Raw genomic sequence first — 23,416 nt, 5'->3', positions numbered from 1 at the left:
AGGCTTCAAGGGGTACGGGGAGAGAGTTGAAGTATGGCATTGAGATAGAGGATCAGCCATGATCATATTGAAAGGCAGAGCAGGTTCAAAAGGCTGCATGACCTACTCCTGCTCCTATTTTCTATGTTTCTAATAAATACATTCCAATCTCTGTCATGAAAGCTCCAGTTGTCACCCAGCATCTACACACCTTTATGCGAGCAAATTCTAGATTTTGAATACCCTTTAACTGAGAAAAGCACTCCCTGACTTCACTCCTAAATGGTACAGCTTCAATTTTAAGATTTTATCCCCTCCTTCATTTCCCCCAGCTGAGGGATTAGCTTTTCTGGCATCCATACCCTAAACTACATGCAGTCCATTTATTAAGCCATGAAGGTTGGGGACAAGGGAGAGGTGAGGGAAGAAATTCAAAATGTCAGACTCTGCTCCTGAGTTGCTGATGGAGGTATGTTGAATACACTTGCACTTTGAAATTTCAGGACAAATCTTGGCTTCATTGGAAAGGCTCAATCTAAGTAACAGGACTCTGGTTTACTTCACCTCGGACCAAGGTGCCCATATTGAGGAGATCTCTGATGCTGGGGAGGTCCATGGAGGATGGAATGGCATCTACAAGGGTAAGTAGGCATCACCGTAATATGAACAGAATAATCTGCATGTGTTTTACCCATTGAGAATTGCAGCAGATATGTAGTGTGACGGGTCAAAGAATATTTATTCTGAATTACTATCCCAGGAGCAATACTGTATGACTGGCACACATTCCTTTCCCAAGAGTCCTTCTCTCTGGAATGTGGGGATGCATGCCAGCTGCTTCCATTACCTCACCCAAATGGCCACTCTTTTATGAGTCTGTATTATGAATGCTGGGATGCCTCTGTAGCAGTAGCAGTTTCTTCCTCCCACTGCTGGGAAGGGTATCTCTCTATGGGTCCACACAGCCTCCAGCAGGACATCAAGGGAAACTTTGTTGAAGTGGAGCACAGTCTTTGCACATCCGCTTTCTATTGTCATACCTTGTTTCCTCTGGCATCAAACTACGACTCCTCCAAATTCAATCTTTGGATTGACCTTTCTCATACCGGTGTCGAGATCGCATCATGTGGTCCTCATCACACCCGCTGCTGCACAACCGAGACTAAAGGTGCGAGCAAAGTGATCATGAGGTGGCTGCATTAAAATGTTTCAGACAGACACGTTGAACTTACTTCCAAACCCCTGCACTCCTGACGTGCCTCCACATTAATATCTGGGTCTTTGCTTCAGATGAGCACAATCTACCATCGTAACATGTCGGTACCTGAAACCTTTGGACCAGAAATTAATTAGGTTTTAAATGGCTCAGCTGCGCGCCCGCCGAACTGAAAATGTAAATGACGCGCAGTGACATGGGGGTGCACGCCCGACATCACCACGTGTCATTTTATGCATAAACAAGCGGGCCCTGCCCCCACTCGCCGACGGCAAAATTCTTCCCTTAATTTTTTAATTAGCTGCGTCTTCCCATGAAGTGCTTATGCTTTTCTTCCTAATCAGTGCAACTTCTAACTATGTATTCATATGGTGCGTGTGAAATAGCCACTGTGTATTTGTTGATTCGCACTCTTAAAGAACATATTTGAAACAATCATGTTCAATTCAAAAAATTTTACACCGGAGTTTAATCTAAGTAGTTAATGATTACATACCAAAACAGAAAAGCAGGACTTTTTTTTTAAACTTATTAAGTAGTGCATTATGAAGCAAATCTTTATCAAGCCGCCCACATAATGAAATCCTGATTAGTGGTTGCTGGATTCTCCATTAACATGACAGTGCCTTTAATCTTGTGTTAATAACCAGATTACTGGAATTTCATGATCCAGCTGTATGTTAAAGAGTCTTTAATCCTCGTTTTGAAGTTTCTCATTCAAAGGGCGTCATTGGGAATTTCATTAGGGGCACCACAGCCACTTTACAAGCAGCGTGTCCCACCCACCTCTGATATTGGTGTACAGGTTCATGCAGTCCTGTTTCCTCTCTTCTTCCTCAGCTCCAGTAATGGTTCTTATCGCTTTTTGTCCTCCCTGAATCCTCGTTGTTTTGAAATCAAGATAAATTGCACCATTTGGAAACTTTATCTCCTTGATCTCTTTCCTTGGGCTTTTAAAACAGAAGCTTGACATCAAAATATTCATGACTTCCTGATTCACTACCTTTTCCCTTTTGTTCTCCTTTTTAACCTTAGTGGTGCCTCTGTATTTATGCTCCTTGAACCTTCACCTTACTTCCTCAATTTAAAGGATAGTTATCTTTTACTTCTTTCCTGCTTTAGTCAACTATCACATTTTCTAGCCAAGTGATTTCCTTTATCGCCAGACAGTGTAGAGTGATATTTGGAAGAGTATTATTTAGACTAAGATCAGGAATATATCTTCACCTATTCAAAGGGATGAGAGGGGAGGAGATGAGACGGAAAAAATGTTGTTGGTGTTTTAATTGCCAGCTTAACAATATCATCAAAAACATACAAATTAGGAGGAGTAGACCACTCAGCCCCTCGAGCCTGCTCTGCCATTCAATAAATCATGGCTGATCTGATTTCTCCATATTCCCCCCTACTCCCAATAACCTTTCACCACTTCCTTATCAAGAATCTGCCTTAAAAATATTCAAAGCCTCTGCTTCCACCACCTTATGATCACTTAACAGCACCCCTTTGCAGTCTCTTTGCATCTTTCTCACAGCTTGCTGTCCCACATCACTTTGTATTGTCGGCAAACTTGGATACATTGCACACATTCAGTCCCCTCAATTATTACTGCCCCCCTTTCCCAATCATGTGGGCATGCACCTGAATCTCATTCAGCTGGAGTGCAGGATGCCACATCTGAAATCGAGAGCTGCACTTCACAGTAGTCCATTGTGTGTGACCCAGTTTTAGATATTGCTTGGCGAAGATGGGATTTTGGGTTCAGGAGCTACAGATAACCCAGATAGACAGTCGAGTATTTGTAAGTAATTTAAGGTAGTTTATCAAGAAGCAATAGTTCAGACATAATGCATTAAATAGACAGAAAAATTATAGGACCCATGGAAAGTGAGAGCGGTTCACCAATCCCAGAGGACGAGCCGATGGTTGGCACAGAGCGTGTTGATCTCAGTAGTTTGTGATGGCAGCATTCTGCTCTCCAGCTGAAGTGTTAAGGAGCTCTTCCCCCATCTTCCTCGCTTTTTCCTGGTCTATCTTTCATCTGAGCAAGGTGGCTGCCTGACGAGGACTGCCTCCTGTCTCCGAGCACCCTTTAATATACTTTATTTCTAGCAGCTGATAGATTACCCAATGGCAATCATTTGTTTGAACCTTTCTAACCAATGAATACAGGAGTTACCCAAGATGTGAGAATGGTCACATCCCTGCTGCCTATCGCATAGCTCAAGGTCACTTTTTAGTTTACCTCATGCCACGAGCTATTTGCTAGACACCCTTACTTACCAGACACTCGTATAGATAAAAGGGCGCACAAGGCACCAGAAAGGCTCCCTGTGATCAGTTTTGAAACGTGTACACCTTTGTTTTGCCTCAGTCACTGGCTACTAAGGACGTTTTTTACTGAAGAGAGACAGAAACAGAAAGCATACAACCTTCTGCTAAAGGTTTACAATACAATGCCTGCTAATTCTATAATACTCTTAAAGACACCATTTCTTATATCCCACATTTAGCACTCCTAATGTGTTCTGGTGAGATTTTGGCATAGTGGTAATGTCATTGGACTAGTAATCCTGAGACCCAGGCTCTGGGACAGAAGTTCAAATCCAACCACAGAATGTGAAATTTCAATCTGGTTAATAAATCTGGAATTATAAAGCTAGTCTCTGTGATGGAGGCTGTGAAATTGTTGTAAAAGCCCATCTGGTTCACGAATGCTCTTTAGGGGAGGAAATCTGCCATCCTTACCTGGTCTGGCCTACAAGTGACTTCAGACCCACAGCAATGTGGCTGGCTCTTAACCGCCCTCTGCAATTGCCTAGCAAGCCAATCAGTTCAAGGACAATTAGGGATGATCAATAAATGCTGGCCTTGCCAGCAATACCCACATCCCATGACAGAATAGAAAAACAGCATGCTAAACAAAAACGGGCTAAATGAAAATCTCATTCCTGTAAGAAAACAAGTAGTGTAGTGGGTTTAGGTTGACCAGATTTTTCAAAAGGCCAAACCGGAAGAGATTGAAAATCCTTGAGCAGGTGGATATCCATGATGATTGACATGTTGGATGACCAATGGCAGGAGTCTGGGGGAGGAGCAGTCAGAGGTAGGAGGTCATGTGATGACACCTCCTGGAATATGTCCAAGCAGAGTTGGCAACTCTTATCAAGGCACCCAGTAATTAAAGACAGTGGTTATGAACCACAGGCTTTTGTTCCAATGACACTGATGCCTTGTTTTCTTAAACCAAGGCTTTGTTTGTCACAAGATCCTAGCCAGAATCCTCTATTCCATTCCAACTTTACTGTGCAATGCACAATACCAAGACCATTGACCAAGGCCAATCTCCATTTAAAAGCCTTGTTTATTTTAATTTGCACATTGGGTCTAACAATAGACATTTTCAGCCAGATGCTGAATTTCAAACTAGTGAACAAACCTCAAATGTGGAAGGTTTTCTTTGCGCCCAGAGCTATAATGGCCATTTGGTTTATGTTAGCTAATACTAATCTTTGTTTGAGTTTTGCCTAGCTCAAGGACAGAAGAGTTATTTAATTGATTGATGTTAACTTGCCTCTCTTCATGATGACTGAGTACTTCTCCGGGGAATGAAATTCCTGCAGCACGCTTCTGTTTTTTTGTTTGGCTATGGAATTCAGCACAGCTTCGATCAAGCGATGCTTTTGGAGTTTTCAGTTCCGTTCTGCTTCTCTCATCTGGCCAGGTGTTGTTTATGATGGAAAAGATCCATACCACGGGTGCATTAGTTCCAGGCAGTCACATTGCAAACTGAATGATAAAGCCGACGTGATGTTGTTGTTTCTAAAATGGATGTAAATCTCTACCCACCGTTCATCTGCTGGCTTATTCTCCGCATTCCCTTGTGCAATTCTCTCACCTGTGCATTTCTTACACACCCGGTTTTATCAAACAGCTCGGTTTCTCTGATTTCACACTTCTTGCAATTTTGAAGTTACAAACTGTAGAGTACATTCCATGTTTTCCCACCAGAAAAGCTGCCTGTGATCAGTTTTGAAATGTGTACATCTTGGTTTTGCCTCAGTCTCAGGCTGCTAAGAATTGTTTTTTTCTGAAGCGAGACAGAAACAGAAAGCATATAACTTTCTGCCTTCGTTGAGGAGTGTCTGTGAAGAAGTGTGCAGTTCAGTGAAGTTTGCCCCCTATTCATTCAGGTAAGTAGTGCAGCAGTCATGGGATGACTGAACAGATTGACAGATTTGAGCTTCATGAGCTGTTCCTTGTTCCTTCCGGGAGCCTAAGATCAGCCAACATTGTATTGAATGGCAGAGCTGACTTGACGGGCCATGTGGTCTACTCCTGCTCCTATTTCTTGTGTTCTTGTGGAGTTAAGAAGGCTGTTAACCTTTAGCCTCATGAAGCATGCGTCTCTTCTGTCTTTCAGTTTTTCTTTCAGGTCTGCCAGTTTCAATGCATCATCAGTTGCATTTGTACTTTGCTTCCCCATTGCTTTAAGTGTGACATTGAAGAGAGACAATTAGTTGTGCAAAAACCAGAGCCAGGTTTCATTGATGGTGTTCCCATAAACTGCGACAATTGTAGTTGAGGCTTTTTCTTGTGACCGAAAAGCAGGAATTCAGAGCTGGGAACCACTCAAGCACCCTGTCAACTGCAAGCATGAGAGAAAGCCAACAAGTGTTGCTATAGCACTCAGAAGCTGTTGGTACTCCAAATCAACAAAGTCAGAATTCTTTCAGCTGCTCTGTTTGAATGGCATAGATATGAAACTATTTGTAAATTTTTACAATGAATGACTCAATGTCATGGGCCAGGCTGTCAGCAACAGTTTGTACTGTGTCGTGGACAATATGTGCTGCACAACCCATTCCAGTTACATAATTTTTAAGGGTTGCTTTGTTGAGCCTGCAGATGACATTTTCTTTTCTTGCTCTGACCCTTCCCCCAAAGTTTGCACTTGTGTTGACAGCACAAAACCCGATCACTTTTTCCTGCAGATCGTACTTCCCCAGGGTCTGTTGTCGTTCTTTGAAAAGTATAGCGGAGGTTTCGATGGGAAGAGAGGACTCTAAAACTTTCACTTTCACTTGCTTCCTTTTTGGTGGGGCAGAGTGATGGTCTCCTGCAAGCACGGCAAATCAACACTCTCGATTAGTCATGGTGGAAAGGCAGATATAAGCAACCATATGCAAACCAAAAAAAAAGCAAATCGTGGGTTGAACCTAGAAGCAATAGCATCGCGAATTTTTTTGAGAAATGCACGGAGAGAGTGAATTTAGTAGGGCTGTACCTGAAGTGCCTCTAGCAATGGATGACCTGAAGAGTGACATGAGCAACATTGATTATATATCTGCTTCAACTGATGCTTCCAATAGAAAAGCTGTGCTATTGATGCCCACTGTCACCTGTTATTTCAAGTACTGGGGGCGGGGAGCGAAAGTAAAAATCTTAAAGAACAGGTTATATGATGTCAATGATCTGAATGTGCAGAGGAAAGCTTGACCAGTATCACTTACTGAGTCCTGACACGGAGCTTTATGAAAATGTTTGTTGCACAGCATATTTAGAATTGCAGTGCGTGAAGTAAAGAATTACATTTCCTGTCTCTAGCCTTTTTTAAAATTAATTTAATTGTCCCTATTTTTTCCTCTTACTTCCTTCTGGTTCCCCTCGGCTTAAGCGTTATTTACTGGCCAGGAAAATAACAAGTTGAACTTCTCTGAGGTTTCTGCTGATGGATACCACTGATCAGTTGGGCATTGGAAAAGTGTCATGGAGTGACTTGATCTTTCTTCCTTCATAAATGGGAAGACTCTTGCTTGTATGAAATCTGAGCCAGCCTGTTAGTTTTCGAGGATATACTGTTCCAACAGTTACTTGAGATCCACAAGAAAGATGCCTCCCGGCCTCTCAGTGTCAATTGCCACTATAATACCTGGTGGCAATTGAGCGAAAAGCTAAATCAGCCTGGAAGATATCCTGGATTCCTCTTGTATTGCGGGTAACTGCTGGAACAACTAACCGTGAATTGGCGCATCCGGACGGTCTGGCAGGTATCTTTCTAGTGGATTACAAATAACTGCTGAAACAGTATCCGTTCCTAAGAGTAATTTGGAGGTTATCTCAACAACAGCTGATATTTCCCCAGTCTCCTATGTAACCTCAGACAGCAGCCAGCGACAGAATCAATGGAGCATTGTGTGTTTTTACTAGAGCCTAGAGATTGCAGAATTGTTACAGCACAGAGCATACGGACAAGGAGCAGGAGTAGGCCACTCGGCCCCTCGAGCCTGCTCCCCCGTTCAATAAGATCATGGCTGATTTGACTGCAACCTCTCACCTACCTCCTTGTTAATCACCCCCTTGTTAATCAAGAATCTATCTAGCTCTGCCTTTAAAGTATTCAATGAACCTGCTTCCACTGCCTTTTGAGGAAGAGAGTTCCCAAAGACTCATGACCCTCTGAGAGAAACAACTTCTCTCATCTCGGTCTTAAGTGAGCGACCCCTTATTTTTAAACCGTGACCCCTAGTTCTAGATTCTCCCACAAGAGGAAACATCCTCTCCACATCCACTCTGTCAAGACCCTTCAGGATCTTAAAAGTTTTCAATCAAGTCACCTCTTTCTCTTCTAAACTCCAGTGGATACAAGTCCAACCTTTCCTCAGAAGACAACCCATCCATTCCTGTTTTTAGTCTAGTAAACCTTCTCTGAACTGCTTCATGATTCATGCACTAGGGCACCCAGATCCCTCTGAATCTCAGAGCTCTGCAGTCTCTCACGATTTAGATAATATGCTTCTTTTTTATTCTTCCTGTCAAAATGGACAATTTCACATTTGCCCACATTATAGTCCATTTGCCAGGTCTTTGCCCACTCACTTAACCTATCTATGTCAGTCTGTAGCCTCCTTACCTCCTCTTCACAACTTACTTTCCTACCTATCTTTGTGTCGTCAGCAAATTTAGCAACCATACCACCTGTCCCTTCATCCAAGTCATTTATATAAATTCTAAAAAGTTGAGGCCCCAGCACTGATCCCTGTGGCAGGATGTAATGAGTGCCTCATTACATCCCACCAACCAGAAAAGGACCCATTCATGGCTGCTCTCTGTTTCCTGTTATCTAGCTAATCTTCTATCCATGCCAATATGTTACCCCCTACACCTCGAGCTTTTAATTCCTGCAATAACCTTTGATGTGGCACCTTATCCAATACCTTCTGGAAATCTAAGTACAGTACATCCACCAGTTCCCTTTTATCCACAGCACATGTGACTCCTTCAAAGAACTCAATAAATTGGTTAAACATGTTTTCCCTTTCACAGAGCCATGTTGACTCTGCCTGATTACCTTGATATTTTCTAAGTGCCCTGTGCCCTGCTATAACATCTTTAATAATAGCTTCTAACATTTTCCCTATGACAGATGTTAAGCTCACTGGCCTGTAGTTTCCTGCTTTCGGTCTCTCTCCCTTTTTGAGTAAAGCCGTTATATTTGCTGGTTTCCAATCTAATGGAACCTTCCCCGAATCTAGGAAATTTTGGAAAATTAAAATTAATGCGAGAACTATTTCACTAGCCACTTCTTTTAAGACACTGGGATGAAGTGCATCAGGACCCGGGGATTTGTCAGCCCACAGCTCCAACAATTTGCTCAATAATACTTCCCTGGTGATTCTAATTTTCCTGAGTTACTCACTCCTGTCATCAGCCCATCGTGTCTGCACCAGCTCCCCGATTGAGCAATTCACTTAGTTCCATTCTCTTGCCTTCTCCCCGTAACCCTGCACATTCTTCCTTTTTAGGTAACTGTCTAATTCCCTTTAGGATGCTTCAATTGAAGCTGCTTCCACTACATTCTACATTCCAGATCCAAACCACTCGTCATGTGAAAAAGTTTGCCCCTCGTGTTGTTTTTGCTTATTTTACTAGTAATCCAGAGACCGGACTAAGGCCCTGAAGGCACCGGTTCAAATCCCACAACGACAGCTGGGGAATTTAAGGGCAGCTAATTAATAAATTTGGAATAAAGTGCTAGTCTCTCATCATTAACGATCATGAAACTACCAGATTGTCGCCGAAAGCACATCTGGTTCCACTAATGTCCTTCAGGGGAGGGAATCTGCCATCCCTTACCCCAGTTTTGCCCACATATGACTCCAGGTCCACAGCCATTGTGGTTGGGTTTTAACTGCCCTCTTAAATAGCCTAGCCAGTCACTCGGTGGGCTGAGTCTTCACTCGGTGAGCAGTGGCGGGGCCCGATGTCACCGTGCCTCATTTAGGTTTTCGGTTCGATGGGCGCGTAGCCAGGTGAACTGTCAAAGGCCTGTTAAGGCCATTAATGAACTAATTAAGCCTATTGAGAAAGCTGCCCGTCCAACCTTAAGGTTGGCGGGGTGGGGAGGTGGGGGGGGTGGGGTGCAGGCGAAGATCCCAGGCGGCCTTCGCATTTTTCGTGGAACCGGGATGAAGGGTCCATAAATTAAATTAAATTCATTTTTCACTAAAGTTCATTGACATGCCCCAGTTCATCTGTCGCTGTCACATGAGGGGACGTGTCTTTTATTAAGTTTTGCAACTTAAACTAAGCTCCCCGAGGCAGCTCTGTGCCCCGACTCAGGGAACACCTCCACCCCCTCCCACCCCTCAGCCTCCCCCCACGTCCGCACAGGGAGCGCTCAGCACTTCCAGACCTGCGTAACGCTGGGCGGGCCTTAATTGGCCCGCCCACGTAAAATGGCGGCACGGCCCCGATCGGGGGCACCGACCGGGTTAGCGCCCACCCACCACACAACCAACCCCCCGATGGGGGGGGAGGAATTCTACCCGGTGTATTTTTTTTGTTGTGATCTGGAATGCACTGTCTGAAAAAAAGTGGCGGATTCAAAAGTAACTCACAAAAGACCATGAGATAAATACTTTGTCTGATTTGTTCTTGGGATTTGAGTATCGCTGGCAAAGCCGCCAGCATTTATTGCCCATCCCTAATTGCCATTGAGAAGATGGTGGTGAGCCGCCTTCTTGAACCGCTGCAGTCAATGTGGTGTAAGTAACATACATTCCTTTCTTTTTTATATTCGGTGTGGGATGTGGGTGTCGCTGGCTAGGCCAAGAATGGCCAAGACAATGTCATTCACGTAACAAAAGGCTGATGCTTCTGATTTCTTTGCATGGTGAAGTCCATTGCCCTTGAGAAGGTGGTTGGTGAGCTGCCTCCTTTGAACTGCTGCAGTCTGTGTGGTGTAGGTACACCCACAGTGCTGTTAGGGAGGGAGCTTGCTGGGTCAAAATCCTGGAATTCCCTCACCCTGTTACAGGTGTAGGTTGTACCTACAGCCCATGGACTGCAGCAGTTCAAGATGGTAACTCTCCTTTTTCCCCCTTTTGGTTCTTTTTCCAATTGTCATAATCTGTGTCCTCTGATTATGATCCCTCCTGCCCATGGAAATAGCTTCTCCTTAACTCTGTCAGACCCCCTCAAAATTTTGAACGGCTCCAACAAATCTTGCCTTAGCCAAGGCTGCTCTAAAGAGAACGATCCTAGTTTCTTCAGTCACAATGGACTACTTTTCACGTGCACGACCATAGTTCTGTAGACAAATGTGGCAACCGTCTATGCCCACATCCCTGCCGGGCATGTGACCAAGCTTGTTTCCATTAATTCATCTTTCTGTCCACGTTTTGGCTTCTTCACAGCCTTTGGGTTTTTTTTTCTCTTAAATGTTTAGGAGGAAAAGCAACAAACTGGGAAGGTGGCATCCGGGTGCCAGGTCTCCTCCGTTGGCCTGGAGTGCTAACAGCGGGCAAGAGCATCAACGAGCCGACCAGCAACATGGATCTCTTCCCAACCATCTTCAACCTATCGAAAGCTGCAATGCCAAGAAACAGGTTAGCAGCCGGGGCCTGGGGAAGGAAGGGGGCAATCACAGCCCCGGTGGTGGATCAGTGTGAACCTTGGGTGCCACCTTTAGCCCAGTTGGTAGTACTGTCACCGCTGAGTCAGTCGGCTCTAAAATCCCACTCCAGAGACTTGGTACTTAATCCAGACCGACACTCTAGTGCAGGCGTGAGTGCTGCACTGTCAGACACGCCATCTTTTAGATGAGATGCACTCAGGTGATGCCATGACAAGACTCAAATAAGAGCAGCGAAGTTCTACTTGGTGTTCTGGCCGATATTTATGCCTCTGATCATTGCTGTTCATTGGAGCTTGCTATGTGCAAATTGGCTGCCAATTTTTCCTCCATCGCAGCAGTGACAACACTTCAAAAGTATTTCATTGGCCTCGATGCACCTGCAGGTGGTGGAAGGTGCTAAATAAATGCAAGTTATTTTTATGACCATTTCATCAAGACTCAACTCCTTGAAGGCTCTCCTTGCTTACGCCTTCCACACGCTACGCCATGACCAGAATGATGCAGCTGTTGTCCGATCCTGCACAAAGCCCCATAGTCCCAGCAGCCACCAAGTACCGCTAGTTTCCTGTACCCCAAACGTTTGATTATAAAGCACCCGTCATCCTCTGCACATGTCCCCGTGGCCTTGCCCCACCCTACCCTTGTGATCTCCGCCAGTCACATATCCGTGTGTGTGCCCTGCACAACTCAACAATTCTACCTCTTACTACCCCTTCCTCTGCACCAAGACTGATGGCCGCTTCCACCTGTCCTCTTGAGCCATTTCACAAACTCTCTTCTTTCACCCTTTGTCCAGTTCCCATTGCTACGCCTGTACTTCCACCTGTGCCCTCACCGCCACACTGTTCATTGTCTCTGTTTCCACAAAGTTTTTTGAGGCATTCCTTTCCATATGTAGAGTGCTAGCCATTTTCTTAATGACGTTCAGTCAGGGGCACCCTTCAGGTCGGATCACTTGTGCTCTTCTCTTTTCTCCCGCACCCAACCATCCCTCACCCAGTCTCCGAAATCAGCTGACTATTGACCTTGCACATTTCTCGGGCAACTGAAATACTAAACTTGACTCTACCCTCCTCTTCCCCCAGGATAATCGATGGCCGGGACCTGATGCCTTTACTCCTAGGTGAAGTGCAGCAGTCCGATCACGAGTTTCTCTTCCACTACTGTAATAGCTATTTAAGTGCAGTTCGCTGGCATCCAAGGCATAGTAAGTTCATTCTTTTCTGGTATTGTTGTGTAACCTAGTTACAGATGCATTGAAGCTGGTATGTTAAGATACTCAATTACAAGACATTTTGGTGGTTACTGTAGTTCACTCACATACACCCTTTGGTGTCGTCTACTGGCTTTTGATGTTTTGCAGTCTCATCTCTCTAAGGCCACTGTTACAGGAGTCCCCATTGAGCCACTGGTTTAAATAGTTAAAGGAGCTTTTTGGAGGACAACCAAAGAATAGTTGTATCTGCTGGTCACTTTCAGGTTCAGCTCAACAAATGTGCGTTTTTAAATCTTTGATATAACGATTTGAGAAGGCAAACATTTCCTATGCCCAAATGTGCGTACATATTCACACAAAACTCCTTGGCCAGTACTGCTTAGTTTACAGTGAAGCCCTAATAGAAGACTAGATTATTTTTTTAAAACACCTTGTAGATTATAACTCCCGTACTGCTTAGTTCATTACATTTTTTTAAAAAATGATCCCACCCCCTTTAATCTTCACACAGATTGACCACTGGCCCACAAGCAAAAGAATCCACTTTTTGCATTGGAACATAGGATTACATAGTACATCTGGTACAGAAACAGGCCATTCAGCCCAACCTGCCCATGATGGTGTTCATGCTCCATTCACGCTTCCTCACACCTTTCCCATCTATCTCTATCATCATAACCCTCTATTGTCTTCTCCCTCATATGCTTGTTTAATTTCCCCTTAAATGCATCTACACTATTCACTTCAACCACTCCCTGTGGTAGCAAGCTCCACATTCTTACCACTCTCTGGGTAAGGAAGTTTCCTCTGAATTCCCTATTAGATTCTTTGGTGACTATCTTATATTGATGGTCTCTAGTTATGCTGTTCCCCACATGAAGGAAACAATCTCTCTCAAGCCACTCTATCAAAACCTTCCATAATTTTAAAGACCTCTGTTAGTTCACACCTCAGCCTTTTTATCAAGAGAAAAGAGACCCAGCCTGTCAAATCCTTTCCTCATAATTGTACCTACACAGTTCTGGTGTCATCTTCATAAATCCTTTCTGCATCCTCTCCAGTGCCTCTCAATACATTTTGTAACGACAACCAGAACTGCACAGAGTACTCATTAACCAAAGTTTGATACAGTTTCAGTTAAATTTCCCTACTGTTCAAATCTAACCCTCTAGGAGTAAAGCCTATTGGTTGGTTTGCTTTTCTTACGGATTTTCTAACCTGTGGCCCAACTTTTAGTGACTGATGTATTTGTCCTCCCAAATCTTTTTGTTCCTCCACCCCACCTGGATCTGCACCTTCCAAGTAATAAGTGACCTCCCTATTCTTCCTCCTGAAATATACGACCTCACATTTATCTGTGTTGAACTTCACTTGTCAAGTGTTTGCCCAATCTGCACGTTAATTAATGCTCTCCTGTAATTTTTTGCAGTCCTCCTCCATATTGACAATCTCTCCCCATCCCACCATCCGATTCAGTGTCATCTGCAAATTTATAAATAGCGTTTTTGATTCCAAAGTCCAAATCGCTAATGTAAATTGTGAGCAGCGATCTCACTCTGATCCCTGTGAAACGCCACTTGCCACTTTCTGCCACTCTGAGCAACTAATTCTTTATTCCCACACTCTGCCTTCTGCCTTGAAGGCCGCTAACAATCCATTCTGCCACTTGTCCCCTGACTGCACATTCTCGGACCTTATTCATTAGTCTATTATGGGCACCTTAATGAAGGTCTTTTGAAAATCCAGATGAATTACACCTACTGTATTACCTTTGCCTACTCTTGATATTACCTGCTCAGAGGATTCAGTAATGTTGGGTCAAGCAAGATTTTCTCTTTTGAAATCCACGCTGACCATTCATCACGAGAACACAAGAAATGGGGCAGGAGCAGACCACTCGATCCGCCATTCAGTATGGTCATGGCTGGTCTTGGGTTCCATTTTTCCGCCTGTTCCCCATACGCCTTAATTCCCTGGGAGAACAAAAATTTATCTCTCCCAGCCTTAAATGTATTCAACAATGGAACATTCACAACCCTCTGGGGTAGAGAATTCCAAAGATGTACAACTATTTGAGTGAAGTAATTTCTCATCTGAGTCTTAAGTTATCATCCCCTTAACCCGAGACTGTGCTATCTGTTCTAGATTCCCCAACCAACGTAAACAGCCTTTCTCATTTCTAGATGTTCTTCCGTTCTCTCCTTTCGTAAAAGCTTAATTATTATTCCTACCACCGGCATTAAACTGATGGTCTGTAATTTTTTTTATTCATTCATGGGATGTGGGTGTCTCTGGCTAGGCCAGCATTTATTGCCCATCTCTAATTACCCTTGAGAAGGTGCTGGTGATCTGCCTTCTTGAACCGCTGCAGTCCATGTGGTGTAGATGAACCCAGGGTGCTGTTAGAGAGGGAGTTCCAGGAACGGCAATATATTTCCAAGTCAGGATGGTGAGTGATTTGGAGGAGAACCCCCCAGGTCCATGTTTTTTTTTCCTCTTATTCGTTACTGGGATGTGGCATCAGCATTCATTGCCCATCCCTAATTGCCCTGGTTCAGGGGGCTTTTAAGAGTCAATCATATAGCTGTGGTTCTGGAATCACATGTAGACCAGACTAGGTAAGGACAGCAGATTTCCTTCCCTAAAGGGCAATGGTTTCATGGTCGTCATCAGACTTTGAATCCCAGATTCTTTTCTATTGAACCCGGGTCCCCAGAGCATTACCCTGGGTCTCTGAAATACTAATCAGTGACAATACCATTATGCCACCACCTCCCCATGTGTCTGCTTCCCTTGTCCTTCTAGATGGTAGTGGTCATGGGTTTGGAAGGTGCTGCCTAAGGAAGCTTGGTAAACTCCTGCAGTGCACCTTGTAGGTGGTACACACTGTTATCACTGTGCATCAGTGGTGGAGGGAGTGAATGTTTGTGGATGTGATGCCAATCAAGCGGGCTGCTTTGTCCTGGATGGTGTCAAGCTTCTTAAGTGTTGTTGGAGCTGCATTCATCCAGGCAAGTGGAGGGTATTCCGTAACACACCTAACTTGTGCCTTGCAGATGGTGGACAAGATTTGGGGAATCAGAGGGTAAGTTGTTCACTGCAGGATTCCTAGCCTCTGACCTGCTCTTATAGCCACAGTATTTATATGGTTAGTCCAGTTCAGTTCTGGTCAATGGTAACCCCCACTGGGTGTTGATAGTGAGGGATTCAGCGATGGTAATGCCATTGAATGTCAAGAGACGATCTTTAGATTCTCCCTTGTGTTGCCTGGCACTCGTGTGGCATGTGCATTACTTGATCACTCAATACCTTTTGTGAATGTTACTTGCCACTTGTCAGCCCAAGCCTGAATGTTGTCCAGGTCTTTCTGCATTTGGACATGGACTGCTTCAGTGTCTGAGGAGTTGCAAATGGTGCGAAACGTTGTGCAATCATCAGTGAACATCCCCATTTCTGACCTAACAATGAAGAAAGGACATTGATGAAAAGCTGAAGATGGTTGGGCCTAGGACACTACCCTGAGGAACTCCTGCAACAATGTCCTGGGACTGAGATGGTTGACCTCCAACAGCCACAACTATCTTCCTTTGTGTTAGATATGACTCCAACCGTGGAGAGATTTCCTTGATTCCCATTGACTCCGGATCTGCCATGGCTCCTTGATGCAGTTAGGGATGTGCAATAAATGCTGGCCTAGTCAGTAATGGCCACATCCCATGAATGAATACAGAAAAAGTGCCATATTCTGTCAAATGCTGCCTTGATGTCAAGGGCAGTCACTCTCAACTCACCTCTGGAGTTCAGTGCTTTTGTCAATGTTTGAACCAAGGCTGTAATGAGGTCAGGAGCTGAGTGGCCCTGGTGGAATCCAAACTGAGCATCAGTGAGCAGTTTATTGCTAAGCAAGTGCTGCTTGATAGCACTGTTGATGACCACTTCCATCACTTTACTGATGATCGAGAGTAGACTGATGGGTCGGTAATTGGTCTGGTTGGATTTGTCCTGCTTTTTACGTACAGGACATACCTGTTTTCCACATTGCTGGGTAGATGCCAGTGTTGTAGCTGTACTGGACAGCTTGGCTAGGGGTGCGGCAGGTTCTGGAGCACAAGTCTTCAGTACTATTGCCAGAATATCGTTAATGCTCATAGCCTTTGCAGTATCCAGTGCTTTCATGAGTTTCTTGATATCATGTGGAGTGAATCAAATTGGTTTAAGATTGGCATCTGTGGTGCTGGGGACCTCCAGAGGAAACCGAGATGGATCATCCACTCGGCACTTCTGGCTGTTGCAAGATTGTTGCAAATGCTTCAGCCTTATATTTTGCACCGATGTGCTGGGCTCCCCCATCATTGAAGATGGAGATATTTGTGGAGCATCCTCCTCTGGTGAGTTGTTTAATTGTCCTCCACCATTCACAACTGAATGTGGCAGGACTGCAGAGCTCAGATCTGATCCATTGGCTGTGGAATCACTTAGCCCTGGTTATCACTTGCTGCTTATGCTGTTTGGCATGTAAGTAGTCCTGTGTTATAGCTTCACCAGGTTGACACCTCATTTTTAGGTATGTCTGGTGCTGCTCTTGGCATACCCTCCTGCACTCTTCGTTGAACCAAGGTTGATCCCCTGGCTTGGTGGTAATGGTAGAGTGGGGGATATGCCAGACCTTGAGGTTACAGATTGTGTTTGAGTACAATTCTGCTGCTGCTGATGGCCCACAGTGCCTCGTGGATGCCCAGTCTTGAGTTGCTAGATCTGTTCGAAATCTATCCCATTTAGCAAGGTGGTAATGCCACAAAACACGATGGAGGGTATCCTCAATGTGAAGGCTGGACTTCGTCTCCACAATGACTGTGCGGTGGTCACTCCTACTGACACTGTCTTGGACGGATGCATCTGTGACAGGCAGGTTGGTGAGGATGAGGTCAAGTATGTTTTTCCCTCTTGTTGGTTTTGTCAGCACCCATCGCAGACCCAGTCTAGCAACTATGTCCTTTAGGACTAGCCAGTAGTGGTGCTACCCAACCATTCTTGGTAATGGACATTGAAGTCCCCCACCCAGAGTACATTCTGCATTCTTGCCACCCTCAGTGCTCCCTCCAAGTGGTGTTCAACATGGAGGAGTACTGATTCATGAGCTGAGTGCTGAGTCAGGGGTGGTATGTGCTGATCAGCAGGAGGTTTCCTTGCCCATGTTTAAACTGATGCCATGAGACTTCAAGGGATCCAAAGTCAATGTTGAGGACTCCCAGGGCAACTCCCTCCTGACTGTGCTGCCATCTCTGCTGGGTCTGGCCTGCCAATGGTGTCTGGGACATTAACTATAAGGTATGATTCCGTGAGTCTGTCAGGCTGTTGTTTGACTGGTTTGTGAGACAGATCTCCCAATTTTGCCACAAGCACCCAAATGTTAGTGAGGAGGATCAACAGGGTTAGAGTTTGCCATTACCATTTCCAGTGCCCAGGTCAATGTCGGGTGTTCTATTCAGTTTCATTCCATATCCAGTTTTCTGTGATGGTTTGAGACAGCTGAGTGTCTTGTTCAGCCATTTCAGAGGGTTTTTATGATGCAACCACATCGCAGATGGGTTTTTACAAAATGATTTCATGGTCATCGTTAGACTTTTAATTCCCGATTTTTATTGAATTTAAATTCCACCATCTGCCGTGTTGGGATTCCAACCTCTCTTCCGGTACATTACCCTGGGTCTCTGGATTACTAGCCCAATGACAATAGCACTATGCCACCGCCTCCTCCCATTCCCTACACATCTTCTGTGACCCTTCCTAAACATAGGAATGACATTAGCTATCCGCCAGTGCTCTGGCACTACACATTTTACCAATGAATTATTAAGTATGAGTAGTAATACCTCTGCAATCTCCTCTAGATTCTTTTAAGTTTCTTAGATGCAATCCATCTGGACCAGGTGTTTTACCCTCTTTGTTTAGTTCATTCAATACATCCTGTTCTTTTTTTTAAAAATACACTTATCTCATTACTCATCTCATCATTCAACGTTTGTCCATATTTTCTATCTCCCTGATAAATAGTGAAGCAAAATAATTATTTCATATTTCCGCCATCTCTCTATTGTTGGCTGTGGTATTACCCTGCCTATCTATTAATGGTCCTAATTCCATCACAGCCTTCCTTTTTTAATTAATGTTATTTTACCATTTTTTATATTCCTTGATAATTTAATCTTATTGTTCCTCTTTGCCTACTTAATTGTTTTTTGACCTATCCTAATCTCTTCATATTCTCTCTTATCTTGCACACTTTTGCTGCCAATGTACTTCATGTTTGTCTCTTTCCTAACCCTCAAATGTTCCCTTATGCCTTTATTCATTCATGGAGTCCCCACTAGTATTTAAACAGTACTTTGTAGTATCCACACATCCCAAAAGAATCAAGTACTTTTGAAGTCACTATTGCAATGTAGCAAAATGCAGCTGACAATTTGCACACAGCAAGGTCCCACAAGTAGCAATGAGATATATCCAAAACATTTTTTCCAGTGATACTGGCTGAAGAGTTAAGTATTAACTAGTATTGGCTAGTGTCTTGGAATCTTTTATTTCCATTTGAGAGAGTAGGCAAAGTCGTGATTTTCACATCACAAGACATCACCTCTTGCAGTGCAGCATTCTCTCAGTCCTGCATTGGAGTGCCAACCTAGGTTATGCGCTCAAGGCTCTGAAATGGATCTTGAACTCTCAGCCTCCTGAGGTGAGAGTGCCACCAACTGATCCACGGCTGACACAGAAAACCTCGTCCCTTGTCGCTGTCAAAGCCAACATTTATTGCCCATCCTAAATCGCCCTTGAAAAGGTTGGATTTCCAGTGACGCTTGGCTTGTCGTGGTAGGGTAATATGCCGGACAAGCTGCTATTGCAGGTTCACAGCTGAAAAACACCAACTTGCATTGGAGCTACAAGAGGGTGCCCTGTCCCCATTGGACTGCACCTCAGCAATCAGCAACTTCAGCAAAGGGAAAAGTTCTTGGGAGGGGAGGGAAGGGGGAGCAGAGTGAAATTTTTCACAACTATCTAGATAAAAAAGTATTTGACCGTTTTCTGTCAATTTGGTTGAGTTGAATGAATTTCAAGTATTTTATTATGCTTGGCCACAAGGCTTTCACAGTATACGGTCTATACATGTGCAATGTGACAGGCATTCTGTATATACTATTGGCTTCTGGAAGAGCCTGGCTTCATAAGACCATAAGACGTAGGAGCAGAAGTAGGCCATTCGGCCAATCGAGTCTGCTCCACCATTCATTGAGATCATGGCTGATCTGATAATCCTCAACTCAGCAGTTAGCTGGTCATTGTACCCAAGTGATCTGTCACGATTGTCAATAGTAATGGTTTCTTTAATATTTTTAGGGCCTCAATATTGTCTATTACATTTGTTACAGGCTCCTCTGTGTGGAAAGCCCACTTCTTCACACCAAACTTCAATCCGGAAGGGACACAAGGTTGCTTCGACACGCACGTTTGCATGTGCTATGGAGCTTATGTCAGTCAACATGACCCACCTTTGCTCTATGACCTTTCGAGAGACCCAGCAGAATCATCGCCTTTGACACCCACCTCAGAGCCCCGTTATCATCAAATTCTGGAAGCGATGAGAGAAGCCGTGGACAAGCACCAGAGGACTCTGACGCCGGTGCCTGATCAGCTGTCACTCAATAACGTGATTTGGAAGCCTTGGCTCCAGCCGTGCTGTAGCACTGTGTGGGAGCACTGTCACTGTGATAATGAAAGAAGCAGAAGCCCAGCACTGGATGGGAATACGGATTAGAAACAATTCCTTCATCTTGAGTTTGAATTCAATCTAGATTGAAGGAAAAATGTGCGTGTGGGATAACTATATTTTTCTCCCTCTCTTCGCCTGTTCAGCACATTCTTATCTTTTCTTTTTTTCTTTCCCTGCCTTTATTTTTGCTTCACCCCTCTTTCTCTCTCTCTCTCTCTCTCTGCACCCCACCCCCCCACCTCACATTCTATCTTTCACACTATCTCTCGCACTCCCCCATAACGAAAGATGGTTGGAGTAAGGTTATATTGGCAGTCTTGCTCAGTCTAAATGGCTCGCTGGTGTGTCTATTGGGAATGATGCACCTGTACATCACTGAGAATTCTACTAAAGTTCAGGTTAAGGCAGGGGTTGAAGAGGTTGTTGTTGACATTCTTTTATCAATGAACACAAAAAATAGGAAGAAGCCTGATTCCGGTTTGAACTCAAGCTGCCAAGTACGGTTGGGATAATTATCGACCCATCTACCTGATCTAAATTAAGGTGCGCCCACCACGCTTCAGGCATTGCACCTCGCCGTATACGTATCACTCCTTTGTTGCGCAGGAAAGGAGATGGAAAGGGAAAGAAAGCCAGTCATTTCCTGATGGTTCATTCTGACCCTGGGGAGGGGCTGGGCTTTTGCAAGTACTTGCCTAATCAACAAGAGAAAACCTCAATCTTCTACTTCAGCACCTGCGGAAGACCCAACAAATGTTTCTATTGACATCAGGACGTGCCACAATGGCAGCCTGAAAGGGGTGGACTATGTTACACAAAAACAGCTCAGCAAACTCTATGACTCCATAGCAGACTAATACCTCACGCATTACGTGGTGGAGCAGCATATCCTCTGACATACTGGCAGGAAAACCACGGGAGGTCTGCCACGCTACAGATTTTGCATACGCACGTGGCATCCTATAGGAAGGGTTGGATTTGGTCGTTAATCGTACAAAAATAAATTTTAAGGACTTGCATTTATATACTGTGTTTCATGGCCTCAGGTCATCTCAAAGTGCTTCGCAGCCACTGAAATACCTTTGAAGTGCAGGCACCGTTGTAATGTAGGAAATCGATGGCGTTGCATTAAAAAAGGGTTAAATGCAAAAATCATTACCACTTAGGAACCTCTGGACCCTTTCCACTCTAAAGGAAATTATTGAGGCATATTTGATAAGCAAATAGTTATAAATCTGCCCAGTTCTCTCTAAATCTCTAAAAATGACTTGGTTGTTAAGTTTTTTTATATATACTGTGTTCTCAGTGTGTTTGCTAATGTTGGAATTTTAATATTTTGTGAAGGGGTTTATCAAATAAAAACCATGCGGAACACACTAATCTTGTGATTTTTCAGTTAGCGAGATTACCTAAGTTTTGACTCTCGTTCAAAGCCACGTGTTAAGTTGGCAGTGGTCATGTTATTTATGGGGGCAAAGTAAGGGCATCCAGAGCTGGAAGTTCCTGGTGACTGATGGTATAAGCCTGGATTTTCATCTGGGGGGCAATTTCTGTGGAGATGGGGGAGATGTTGTGAGGTCAGGAAGCCTGGGAGTACAGGTCTTCCAACTGTACTGCAGAATTTAACTACAGGGCTGCTTTAAGTGGGGCTAACAGCCGTGGGCAGCCTGATTGATAGAGATAATGGGGGAGAGGGGAGCGCAGGGAGGAGTCCCAACTTTTAACCAATCAATCCACCACCTGCGAGTAACCTGATTTTTAATTACTAAAAATGGCTTTAAAAATATACAGAACCCTTTCCTATACTGGGATTCAGCAGACAATTTTAGGCTATTGAAAGATACTTATATTCAATGAGTTTAAAACATTCCTATTAGTGTCCTTGATGTCAAAAGAATCAGTTTAGTCTAGACTTTCCTTGAAAGCCAATAAATAAGCACAACTACTGGAAACTCCCAATGGTGATTAACTCATGCTGGTTCCCATGCTCCATAGCCAGTTATTTTAGTTGTGGCCAGTTTCTTGTGCAATGGTTTTTAAACTAGTGCAAAAAATCACTTCAACTCAAGTTGTGCTGGAAGTAATTTGCGCTTAAAATACTACCACCTTTTTTTAACATGTTCTTTCATGGGATGTCGGTATCGCTGGCTGGGCCAGCATTTATTGCCCATGCCTAGATTCCCTTGAGAAAGTGGTAGTGAGCTGCCTTCTTGAATCGCTGCAGTCCATGTGGCGTGGGTACACCCACAGTGCTGTTTGGGTGGGAGTTCTAGGATTTTGACCCAGCGAAAGTGAAGGAACGGTGATATATTTCCAAGTCAGGATGGTGTGTGGCTTTGAGGGGAGCTTGCGGGTGATGGTGTTCCCATACATCTGCTGCCCTTGTCCTTCTGGGTGGTAGGGGTCGCGAGTTTGGAGAGTGCTGTCGAAGGAGGCTTGGTGAGTTGCTGCAGTGCATCTTGTAGACAGTACACGCTGCTGCCACTATGCATCCAAAATCTTAAACATTCACTCCCTCCACTCCCTGGTGGAGGGAGTGAATGTTTAAGATTTTGGATGGGGTGCCAATCAAGTGGGCTGCTTTGTCTTGGATGGTGTCGAGCTTCTGGAGTGTTGTTGGAGCTGGTTTTGCAGATTAAAGGCAAATTGCACTGAGAAAAAAATCACAACTAAGCAACAACTCCAAAGCAACATATTTGGACTTGCAAAAAACCTTCAATAAAGATTTGTGGACACATGATTCAGGTCAGATTATTTGGATTCAGGGGATTTGTAGCAGAGTGGATAGCACGCTGACTATGACACAGAAAAAAGAGAGTATTTATTTAAGATAGTTGCTCAGATTGGCAAATATTGGGAATTACTATATCTCAGGGATTGGCGCTGGGACCAGTGTTACTCACTATTTACACAAATGATTTGAACTCTGCAATTAGATGTACATTTTCAACATTTGCAGACGATGCCAAATTAGCTAATACAGAGCATGACTCAAAATAAAGGAAGACAGTAATAAATGGGCAGAATGGGTATGCACTTGGCAAATGAACTTCAAAGGGACAAGTGTGAGGTGGCACGTTTCGGTAGGAAGGATAAGAAGGTCATGAGCTGGATTTTACAGCCCCCGCACCCCCCCTTGAGTGGCCAGGTTAAGGCCATCTTTCCACCTGTACTCCCATAATATGCTGGCAGTGGCAGGCAAGAGTGAGAATGCCTTGTTGGAAAGGTAGGAAGAAGGGGAGGGGCATATTATGGGTGGGGGGTGATCTGTGTGCATTGGGTGCAGCCCCCACCCCCAAGATGTTACTTCCCCCTGAAGAA

General features: G+C 44.3%; 1 protein-coding gene across 7 annotated transcripts in view; it reads left to right on the top strand.

Annotated features, from left to right (window-relative positions):
* Positions 1–21,471, top strand: part of LOC121284138 (steryl-sulfatase-like) — an 84,638-nt gene extending 63,167 nt beyond the window's left edge. For 6 of the 7 annotated variants that reach the window (XM_041199313.1, XM_041199316.1, XM_041199317.1 and 3 more), the window contains exons 7-10: positions 483–620; positions 10,926–11,085; positions 12,200–12,321; positions 19,755–21,471. In XM_041199313.1, the coding sequence (XP_041055247.1) occupies positions 483–620; positions 10,926–11,085; positions 12,200–12,321; positions 19,755–20,140 (806 nt within the window). In that variant the 3' untranslated portion in view covers positions 20,141–21,471. The remainder of the gene's footprint in view (positions 1–482; positions 621–10,925; positions 11,086–12,199; positions 12,322–19,754) is intronic. The other variant, XM_041199320.1, reaches the window with a different exon arrangement.
* Positions 21,472–23,416: the final 1,945 nt, after the last annotated feature.

The sequence above is a fragment of the Carcharodon carcharias genome, chromosome 11 (assembly GCF_017639515.1).
Source record: "Carcharodon carcharias isolate sCarCar2 chromosome 11, sCarCar2.pri, whole genome shotgun sequence".
Lineage (NCBI taxonomy): Eukaryota > Metazoa > Chordata > Chondrichthyes > Lamniformes > Lamnidae > Carcharodon > Carcharodon carcharias.
Note: the sequence above shows the minus strand (reverse complement) of the source record. Positions and strands in the feature narration are given on the sequence as shown.